Here is a 12,047-nt window from a genome sequence, read left to right as displayed (position 1 = left end):
TACTATAGAAGAAATTACATCTCCTAACTTTTGCCTTAGAGATTTATTTACAGCAGAAGTAAGTATGAATTCCAGATGCAAGAAAAAAACTACTCCAATCTGTCAGCACTTTATGCTTCCTCTTGAACAGATTTAGCATCTCTCTCTTGTTCAGTTTCAGTCACATATTGGCTACACCCATAGCTGTAAATTAAAGGGTGCCAGGAAAGGTTCCTGGATCTGGCACGTGATTGTCTGTGCCACTAAGCTGGTAGGACACTCCTTAGCAAGTTCTTGGCCTGGACCAACAGGTACCTTCCCCAGCCTCCAGCTGCAGCTCAGGAGAGGCAATCCTGCCGACACTCTTGCCAGGAGGGCTCTGGCAGCCAGGCACTGCTTTGGGGAAGGGGAGCCCTCCCCAGCCTGGCCCCATGGCCACAGTGCCCAGGGGTGCTTGCAGGAACCTTCCACTCCCCAGTGCATCACTGTTCCCCTCCCAGATCAGGGAGATGTTCACAGCTGGGATGGCAGATTCAGTCCTGAGTGTCAGTCACAAACCCTTACCGACCTTGTGCTCCCAAGAGAGAGGCAGACATTGACATAAACACCAGGGTGACAGTGTGGAGCAATTCAATAGTTCAATACAGCCCTTCTGCAGCAAAAACAAACACGGCGTGCTGATCCTTGAAGTGAGGCCAACACTAATGGGAACAAGCCTCGATGATACAAACTTGCCTTCACACAGATGAGACCAAGCTCATGTACTTACTCACATTTACTGTTCTGAGGACAGTTACTTGTTTACAACACCCATACTCTCTTTAAAAAGCAAACCCACACCATCTGAGGACAAGCAGTCAGTGATTGTGATATGCATGTATATAGTATTTGCCTTTGAAGAAGGGGTTGACACAATTAATTGTTATACTTTTCTACTTCTGCTTTTTTTGGTATTTACTTTCTTAAATTATAATGCACTAAAAAAACATCTGTCATCAAGCACATGCTTCGAATCATTGTGACACATAATAATACTTCACAATAACACTGTCCTACTTACACAATCTAGTACCAATTAACTGGAAAACAGATCTCAGTAAACCCTCAGTTTAGAAATAATGTATATTAATTTTAATCAGATAATTTTTATGTTAAGAGTCACTTTACATTTAAACATTAAGCCATTTAAATATTCAGAATTGTTTCACAACATCTGAAATCCAGTTTCACCATTGTACTCAAAAACAACATGAGGCTAAATCAGAGCTTCCCAGTTACTTCTCAATAAACCTTTTGTGCCAACACATTACTGCTCATATTACTGCTCCAGTGCTCTGCAACTGATGCACATTCTAGAACCATGAATAATGTTACATAACTCAAATATTTACTTAAGTAAATATAAATAAATCTCAATATACTACTGAGATCCAGGACAGTGAGAAAGAGGCTGCCTACTCTATATCACAGATCATCAGCTGATGCTGACTTCTCCCTCAAAACAATCCAGAATTTAAAACATCATTCATCCAGAAAAATCCACGCAAATGTTCTTATGTCTAAAGTGTGCGGTAATCCACTACTTTTGGGATCAGAATAACAAATCATTTCTCATTTTGTCTCGTGGCATGCCCAGTAGTAGAGGTCACCAATAGGTGATTCAATGTCCTGCCTTTGAGGATATGTGACAACGATTTGTACCTTGGTGCAGTGATTCTAATTTATAAGACACTTATGTATTCTCTTTAATCTCAACATTTGCTTCTATTACTGGGTTTCTAGCATTTTAACTTTGAAATACATAAAATACACCAAGTATTCTTATGCTTTCTTAAGAATATCAGGGAAAAATTCTTCAGAATGCCAGAAAGGACTGTGCTCTCTGCACAGTGCTTAAACATTTCCAAGTAGCAAACAAACATGATAATCACAAACACCACAACCATTGCCCAGACTAAAATCTGATGAGAAGCCAAGCCTCTACCATGAGCTATAAAGGACAGTTTAGTAGCTGAGGGAAAAGGTTAGCAGCTCTCCTCAACCTGTATTTCAGACCTCAGTCTCATTCACCAGCTTTTGTGAGATATAAGGCATCAGTTCAACCACACTGAGTTAAGGGAATAAAAAAATTATTCAAATTCTCTACTTCCTTCCACCGTCATTACACCCACTCTCCATCTTCACCTTTTGAGGGCTTCCTCTCCATGACTGCTTACAAGTTTGACAGTGGGAAAGATCTCCCTTATATCACCTGCCTGCAGCCTCCTGTCTGCTGGAAAGATCCCTTTTCTTAGATAAACTTAGTACTCCATAAAATACAATATTCCATATTTACGAAACACTCCAATAATAGTCAAGCACAGCTCCCACTTATTTTAGCCTTTTCTACCCTAACCTTATTAAAAAAATCTGGTTAGTTTAGTATGGCCATGCAGGTTCTTGCTCTGTCTGTACTTCAAGCAGATATGAACTTTCTCTGCCTGTGCTCCAGGCTGAGTGAGTATTGTGCTCAGCAAGGTGTCACAGCTGAACTGGTCAGCATGGACTGGAGTGGAGCTAAAATGTGCTCTGCCATCTGGCAACACAGGAGAGTGAGTTTGTGTCTGCCCAAATCATGTAAGCACACCACATCCTCATATAGAAATGTTTTTAAGACAGAAATTTGCCAGCATAATCGCCCCCACCTGCTCTGAAAAGCAAGTGGGCAACCTCATTTTTACAATCCTGCCTCTGCAAATGACTCTTTGCTTGTTTATTGGCCAAAGGACAACTTTGTCTCTGATGATGTCTCTAGTGATGCACTGTGGTGGGAGGAGTCAGCAAGACACAGCTTCCATCAGACAAGGCAGGAAGGATTGCTCTGGGACTCTGACCAAAATTAATAAAGACAGTCTGACAGGATGACTGTAACTCTATGGAGTAAACTGGTAGAGGTCTCCAGGTTCACAATGTAGGAGAATCACACCTTCTCTAAACAACTGCATTTTCATGTTCACAGCACAACACATTTCATCTATGTGCACTTGGTGGGTGTGTTAGTGTATTTCAATCCACCCACATGACAAGCTGAATAGAAACAGCACCAAAGTAAGAGAACATGCAGTACTTACATTCAGGTAACTGAAATCACCACTCTAAAACCAGAAAGAATGCAACAAAAGCCCCAACAACAAATATGATTTCAAATAGCCCCGTGCTGGGAAGGGAATAGACTAGAGGACCAAAGATGCTCTTTTATCTTCAGTTTATATGGAACATGGATCTTGCAACTTATTTTTCTGCTTGTTGGCAAAACTACGTATCTTGTAAACTTCCAGAGCTTTTAACCCTCAATGTTTCATGACTTCTCTATCAACAGCAAACAAAAATATAGTGATTGCAACGTTGCAATATAGAGATTTTTAATTATAAGAGAAACCACAACGTTTCAAGTACATTCAAAATTCAGCTCAGTAAATGACAAAATTACAGGTAGTCAACTAGGGAAACACAGTTTTGTTTCACTTTCAATCACTAGACTACCATCTTCTTAATTTTTCTATAAATAAATGAAAAATATGATATAAAGTAGCATATTAACAAAACCAAACATGAATTCAAAAGACAGCAATCAATGAGGCATCTTTTCCAAAAATTAAGAGACCAAGTCTGCTCTATTACAGAAGATTATTGCAAAGCATTACTCTAGAGCAGTGGTCTTTGAAGTGGGGAACATGCACCACGAGAATTAGGCAAGACAAAATGAGGTGCATGACAAAAATATCAGAACTTCAAGAGTACATGTATTAAAGTTATAAATAAACAAGTATACATTTAATGAAGTTGCACACTCAGAAAGTTTATACTGATTTATACACAAAAATCTTAAGACTGCTGCTCTAGAGGATCCTGTCACATAATTACTGCTGACATGTCAAAGGCATTTAATAAAGATGTTGGTGATTTTTAAGTTCTCTTTTACACTACTCAACTATCATTTAAACAAATGGGCAAAAATATCTCTAGGAAGAAGGTTTATGAGCTTCTATCTTTTGTTAAGAAGCACAGATTCTCATAAACACTTCAAATTACTCAACTTTGTTTTTTTGTTTTCAGGAAATGCAACTTATTGCCCTCTCACAAATCTCTTCCCTTCACTGTATTATTGTAAGTATTTGATGAAAGAGCTAATTTTCCTGATGTGGCCAGTTAAAGAAGAGCACAACACATTGTATGTGTCAATCAAGATAGATGATTAAAGGTATTTGCAAATGGGAATGGATTGCTCCCCTGGAGCTGAACAGAGTAGAAAAGTTAGGGTTCATTTTCATCTCGGCTACCTCACTTGCAAGAAAAAGTGACCAGTGAAAAAAATCTGGTTCAGTAAACAGACCTTTAGTTAAAATCTATGCACTGGATTACAAGGCGCAAATGCAGAAGAGGAAAATTTTGTTCTTATCCCAAACACAATGATCAGATTTGTTTTCCGATCTGGAATGAGAAGAATGTGGAAATAGTGACTAAACAGAAGTCTAGTGGTGTCTGACATTATGAAGATGTCTGGCCTATCTGTTTCAAGGAACACGTGAAGAAAAAGAAACAAAATTATAACGGCACAGAGAAGATGTACCAAGCATCCTTTCTCAGCATCAAAGACACAGGATGGGTGGTGAAGATGAAAGCTAATACTCTTAAATTAACAGAAATATTTTTTAAATCTAGTGCAATGTCTAATTATCCCTTCAAACTCTGTATAGTGAGAATATCTGCAATTACACTGAGTGAAATTAGGACAATAATTTCTGAACGCTGCATGGCATACACCAACCACATCAAGCATCAGAAAGGAATTGACTAAAGATTCACCCAAACAGCAAAATGTACTGCTGCTTCCAGAGACTATTATATTCCCTGAACCAATTAACAAAAGAACAGGTCTCAGGTGCAGCAGGTTCTTGATGTGGGGAAAGCTGAAAAGGGTACAATGCCACAATTAACACAAACAAAAGTTCTGGATTTACAGGAAAACACCATTTTTTTTTTCTTAGTAGTTTTTTCTTTAGGACTGTAAGTACAGACTGATAGATGCTGCTTTCATTCAAAGGCAACATCTTTGAACCTTGAGTAACATTTTTCTTGTTAATTGTCTATTTAAGGATACCTGGAGAAACAGCGATGAAATCTGTTTTGTGAAACTGAATAAATAAAAACCCTGACATCAACAGCAGAATGTCTCAACCTTTTCAGAATTGCATATTTCAGTTTTTCACCTTTCAAATCTACTTGCAATATTACAGCATTAAAAATAAAATTAATTACTTTTGAAAGTCTCCTGCCCCCATCTTCCTTCACTGAGAATTCTGAGATGGTTTTGTTTACTTTTAATTTGGAAGAGAACTCAATTTCAAATTCCTCCAGGAAATTAAATTTCCATCTCTAGCACTGCTCTACTATAGCTATCAGACATGAAGCATCTGAGCGGAAATGTTCCATGGTCCCCTTCTCAGCTTTGGAAAGGAGGACTATTGTTGACTTCAAGCTATTGTTGGAGTCTGGATTGCAAGATTGAATTAAGATTGCATTCTTGGCTAAACCACTAAAACATAATGAAACAGTGCTGTCTGACATAGCTCCTATTCTACACGTGGTGCACATTTCAGGCTCAATCTGCCTGTCTGCCCAAAAATAGGCACCAAAAAAAAGGCTAAATTGTTCCACATTATATCCAGAGGGCTGGCAAGCATGGTGCAGGATAAGTGGGAGAGCCATGCCCTGCTGGAGAGGCAGCTGGAGGCTAGGAATGATATTTCAGAACTTCAAAGATGACTCTGACACTTACATCTTGGCAACAGTGCTGAGCACTTCTGGTTTTTAAATTTGTAACATGCATCAGCAAGGAAAGAAAGAAATTTAAAAAAAGGGTAGCTGTGCAATACTCCTAATACTATTTTACAATTTGTAGGTATGTGCTTCAAGGACATAGATGCTCATCCTGCCAGCTTGGCTAATCCCATCACTTAGCTTTTCAGTGTTTCAAGTTTGCAGTTTCAGTTGTCAAATTCAAGAAGTTCAAGGGCTCACACTCCCTCTTTCCTCCTAAAGTTTTTTACTTTAAGTTTAGCTAACAGAAAGCCACAAATCTTATACTTATCAGCTTATTTCTAGGCATCTTGGTTTTTTCAGGGTTTCTTAAGAATTTCCCAGCAGTCTGATCACAAAACAATGCTCACTTCCAAAGAATCCACTGGCAGACTCTATCAGAGATGATGAGCACAACCCTGATCATTTCACAATTACAGCTGAAAGGTCTTTTTTTTTTCCAGCTGAATGCCACTACTTGACACTACACTCCATCACTCCATGACATATATACAACAAGATATTTTTTTACCTAGGATGACTCTACTAAAAAATCCTAATTTCTGTTATAAGCAAATTTTATTCTGAAAATATGAAGCCATGATTTTGTATCTTTAAAAGCAGACCCAACTTAAGTACTATTCTTTAAATACCTAACAAAATAATACTAACATTTGTTTTTATTTTAAAATTTAAAATATTCTTTATGGCCTTCATGACTGCTTAACCTACGTTCCTTTTCCATTTACCAAGTCTGCAAACTTCCAAGACAATTCATCCAACAGACAAGGTAAACAAAAGATGCTACTGAATTTCAATTTTTTCAAAGCTATTCCAAGACAGCATAAGTGTAAAAGGTAAACAGAACCATACTAACTAAATTATTGCAATGTTTTGTAGCCAATTGGTACAAAAATATATTAGCAAGCATCTTTCTTTAAATAAAACATATAGTAAATGAATGTTACTGCAATCTGAGTCTGCTGTCAGAATTAATGTTGTTTATTAAGTGAAAATCTTGTTTACAAATACAAGTAGTTAATCATTTCTGGTGGGTCTGCATATTGCACAAATTTATTTTCATTTCTTCATAAGAAAACTATTATAATTGCAGCAACAGTCCTTCAGAGAAAAGTGTTCATCTGAATTTTTTTTTGGTATGATGGCAACATTCACTGTACTATCCACAGGCTTTTTGAAGTCTCCTACTGAAAGAATAAGGATTTGGTGATCTTTCTTCTACTGAGGTTAACACTAGATACCACTGCATGATAAATGATTGGAAATATATGACAAATGCAAATAAATCAAAGGTCTGTTAAATATATGTCAAATAATAAATATATGGGAAAAAACAACCAAAATTTCTTGCAAGTAGTGAAAAATTGTATTTGAATAGTCTAAATTTTAATACCATAAAGATGCTGTATCATGTAACTGATATAGTATCAAGTGTTGGTTAATAAAGAACTGAATTTAACAGTCTTGATTTTGTTTAATGACAGCTACAATTTTGAGGCTTTAAAAATTAATATGGCAAATTCAATTTGGAGTTATACAGATAAATTTTACTGCTATCTAAGACTAAGTTTGTCCGAAGGCAGAATTTAACTGATAATGTTCATAAATACAATGGAAAGCTAATTGGAAGGTTTTGTCTATCTAGTTTGCTTAACTGTTATGTTCTAAATCTACAAAAGCCAGAACACTGTACATGAAAAAATATTAGTTTTTAGAAATTCAAAATTACTTACAAGCTGCTCTGATTTCACACCGTAAAGCTGAATGGTCCTTGCCACATTTTTGGCCACAGCTAAACTGAGGTCTGGATCAACAGCAGCCACATTTAACTCACTGCAAACAAAGATTACAAATCTTAATTAAAAACTAAACAGTGCTGTATTGAATACTGTATTGAATTGATAAAGAATTAACTATGAATACACAGTTACGTGGCACGTCAATTTAGAGAGTAACACATACAAGCAAGTCTTTCCACGCACAGTAATTCAGTTTACAATTTAACAAGTCATTTGGGAATTTTATGTGCAGTGTTCCTATTCTAGTAAAAATGAGCAAGGTTTAGGAATGACACCTCAGTATGAAATCACTATTAGTAAGCCATTCAAAAATATTGACAGCAATTAACTACATTCAAGCTTTGGCAGCAGCCTTCAAACATTACAGGTGAATACACAGTCATTCAACTCTGGAATAGCATGAGCTGTGCAGAAATACCCAGGGGATGCTTTAGCTTGACACAACTAATAAGCTGTGTTTTAGGCAATCCTTTATAGTAAAAGAGGCCCCCAAGGAATGACAGGGAACAAACGAAAAAGGAAAAGACTTCTAAATCTCTTCCAGTATTTTTTGTTCATGAACATCCTCAGATCTCCATCGGCTGGGCTGCATTCAAAACTGCTCTGCTGAAGACAGGCAAGCACAAGAACTGTCATGTTGCTAATGACAAGTTGAACCTCTCTCAAGAGCTGGAGAATCATTAGGCACCCCAACTTTGAATATTCTTCTCTGACAACTCTCTAGGGCCCCAAAAATTATTAGCTAAAGGTCACTCTGGAAAACTCAGACAAAATTTTGTGATTTTCATGTTGTTTTCCTTTCTCTTTTGCAAGGAGCAAACTTGTATCAGTCATCACACCAACAGACGTGTTCTGAGTATATGTAACTCCTAGTCACAAGCACTATGTCAATATTTAACATTTTATACACACACACACATACTGTGAATACTGCCCATCTTTTTTCAGAGTTTATTAAACAGAGTAGCCATTACCAAAACCTTATGAGGGAAAAAGCATCATTGGTAATTTAGGTATCTCATTCTACAAATTCTACCTAGAATAGCCATCTTTACCTATCATCTTGCTGTTTTACTCTAACAAAGCATTTACACCAGGTATTATCACTTCCAGCCAAGCAACTACCACTTCCCTTTGACACAGTCAGGATAACTAACATTCCAGACATTTACAGTATATGTAAAGTTTATCTTCCTGATCTTTTATAAGCTTAAGCATTAAAACATATTAAAATATCATTTATTCCAAAAATCAATAAAATAAATAATAAAAAATATAATGTATTATAAATAATTAAATAAAGAGGTGCCTATCTTGCTGTATTCACCACTGGTGCAGCCTCACCTTGAACACCATGCCTAGCTCAAAGTCCCACAATTTAGGACGAATGTGGTGTTATCTGAATGTGGCCAGAGGAGGGCAACAGATCTGGTGAAAGGACTGGAAGGAATGTCCTATGAGGGGGAGCAAAAGATTTGCCTTTGTCTAGTTTGGAGAAAAGGAGGGGCAGCCTCATTGACCTCTAGAGCTTCCTAAGAGGGGAGGTGGAGAGGGAGGTGTTGAGCACTCCTCCCAACAACCCACTGAGAGGAGGTGTGGGAATGGTTCAAAGCTGCATGAGGCAAGGCTCCAACTCAGCATTAAGGAACCATTTCCTTAACAAGAGGGTGGTAAAACCCTAGAATGGGCTTCTTAGAGAGGTGGTTGATGCCCCAAGCCTATCAGTATTTAAGAGGCACGTGGACAATGCCCTGAACATGTTTAACTTTTGGCCATTCTGAAGTGTTCACACAGCTGGACTGGATTTATCATTGCAGGTCCCTTCCAACTGAAATATTCTGTTCTACTGTGTGTTACTCTATTTTATCCCATCCCATCCCATCCCATCCCATCCCATCCCATCCCATCCCATCCCATCCCATCCCATCCCATCCCATCCCATCCCATCCCATCCCATCCCATCCTAAATTCTGACTTGATTTTTGCACAAATCTACTTTATAATTAAAGACTAATCAACCTTTTACAGCTAAGGAAGTCTCCTTTCTAAAACTGTAACTTATGAAAGAGTACACATTGAATATTACATTTAAAACATCTCACATGTGCATACCTGGCTATAGTTTTAATGATGCTGTCAAGCTCATCTGAAGAGGGAGGATTCCGACCTCCAGGAGGAAAGACAAGATTGATGGGGTCAAACAGTCGAGATAAGGATTTTGACAAATAGGCAGCTTCATACTGTTGCAGTGAATCTTTCAAGGCCTTTTCTGGACTTTGTATATAAGAAAAAGTTACTACATTTTAAATTAAAATACACAATAGAATTAAATCTTTCCAGACCTACAAACTTTGCAATACTGAACCTGTTTTTCCTTTCTGCTTTTTAAATATATGCATATGAAAAACATTCTTCTGATAAGTCTCCCACTGACTGCTCAAGAACATATTTAAGTCAATACAACTCTCATATAAAATATTAATTTTATCTTACATAAGTCTGTAAGTCCTAATAGGCTTGATAAGCCTGTTTCAGTTTGATCTTTCTGATATCACTTAGATCATGTTTACTCTATGATGTATAAACTAAAAACTGTGAATCATAACAACTGAGCATTTGTCACACTCAAGTGATTGCAGTGTCATTAGGAGAAAGCTACTGCTGTAATCACAATGCATACAAAACTGAATTTTTACCATTTTCCTATTTTTTTCACCCAAAGAGACAAAAAGAACTTGTTTAAAAGTCTGAGACTTTTTTTTTGTGAAAGACAATACAACCCATCACTGTTAGATATATAGCTTAATGGAAAGCCTACAGCTCTGAAATAGTGTTAGAACAATAATTGCCAGTGGAAAAAAATGCCTTTAAAATTCTCCTGCACTGACAATTTGAATAACAGTAAATTTAAAAAAAAAATCTATTTTCTTTACATAGTGCAAAATTTATATTTTATAATTTTACAGTTCACAATACATACTCGTAATCTTCACTTTTTTGCATGAATATGTCCTGTGCATCTTCTTCCATTTGCTGAAGTTCAGCAAAAAGATCAGTAGTTCCACTTGTGTTAAAATTTCTCTGAATATTTTGACTATATTGTTGGAGGCGCTTCCACAAGTCATTATAAAGCCTCAGTAATTTAGGGTATTCTCCTTCAAATGCTTGTTTCAAAAATGTAGAGGCTGCAAAATAAAGCAGTAAGAAACACACAATGCTAAGTTCAAACTATTTTTTTTATTCCTATAAACAACCTCTATCCTTGAATTTATATCAATGTTACATGTTATCCTAAGATTAATATTAATAATGTAATATTTATAATTAATTTCAAAGTGAAATAACTATAATATTAAATGCACTTGACAAAGGATGTAAAGCACCAATACAAAACCCACAGTTGGAAGACTGGTTTTGAACAACTTACTTTATTTTGTAAAATATATGTTTGGTATCAAACTTAATTATTGTTATCATTCATTTAAGGCCAAAGTGTAATTGGAACTCTCTAAATATAGAGATTTGCAAACAATATCTTGATGGAGGATAAATGTGGGGCTGTGCAACTTTGAAGATAACAATTCTAAACAGACAAAGATAACTCCTATGAACCAAAGACTTCAGAAATGCGATGAGGGAAGCATATGCTTTTATGCACACTTCTTAAAACAAGGTACTTAATATGCAATTCTAAACCTGTCAAAGAATGACAAAGCCAGCAGAAAATGCAGCATTATTTTCAGCCTTGAAAGGCTTGCCACAAGTAACAGGAAATGAAACAAATGTACAACTGCTTTAGCAACTGTTAATCTTGATCTAACATCACTCATACTCTATAGATTTCCCATTACATTGGGAGATTAACACTGTTCCACTCATTTGTAGGTTTTTCAAGTTTCAGACATCTGCCCCATTTCACCCAGCCTGTGTTTTCCACTCATATATATAATTTTGAATACTGGAGGATTCACATTTATTACCAAACAGATCTTTTTAGGTCATGAAGTTATGTTTACAAAGACAGTCCCAACCTCAAAAAAGCAGATCATGATCTAATATCAAACCTTTTACACTGCCAAAAATTCCTATTTTTATACTATTTTTCTGATATTTTGTCTTCCTCTGATTTACATGATACAGAATCTGACTGATGTCAGTGGATTCAGTCACCAGAAATTTATGTTAAAAATGAACATTTTCATGTAGATGCCTTGCTTAAATGAAAAAAATCTGCCTCCCCAAAACTCAGCTGTAGCAAAATAAAAATATCATTGACATCGAAACCCCCTTGTGAATGTTTATATAAAACAGGTTTTTAAAAACTGTAAGTAATAAAATAGTTTTGAATAGCTGTTAGAAAAAGTACAGCTGACAAAGAGTTCCCTCAGTTCTGCAGTGTTGGTTGTTCCC

The 12,047-nt window shown here is 36.5% G+C and overlaps 1 protein-coding gene across 1 annotated transcript in view; it reads right to left on the bottom strand.

Moving 5' to 3' along the window:
* Positions 1-12,047, bottom strand: part of COG5 (component of oligomeric golgi complex 5) — a 177,519-nt gene that overhangs the window by 34,289 nt on the left and 131,183 nt on the right. Inside the window, exons 12-14 of the mRNA XM_056482133.1 lie at positions 10,618-10,822; positions 9,750-9,911; positions 7,572-7,671 (exon numbers count right to left, since the gene is read on the bottom strand). Coding sequence (XP_056338108.1) covers positions 7,572-7,671; positions 9,750-9,911; positions 10,618-10,822 — 467 coding nt within the window. The remainder of the gene's footprint in view (positions 1-7,571; positions 7,672-9,749; positions 9,912-10,617; positions 10,823-12,047) is intronic.

Source organism: Oenanthe melanoleuca, chromosome 1A, assembly GCF_029582105.1.
Source record: "Oenanthe melanoleuca isolate GR-GAL-2019-014 chromosome 1A, OMel1.0, whole genome shotgun sequence".
NCBI classification, from domain to species: domain Eukaryota; kingdom Metazoa; phylum Chordata; class Aves; order Passeriformes; family Muscicapidae; genus Oenanthe; species Oenanthe melanoleuca.
The sequence above is the reverse complement of the archived record's forward strand: the minus strand, read 5'-3'. Positions and strand labels throughout refer to the sequence as shown.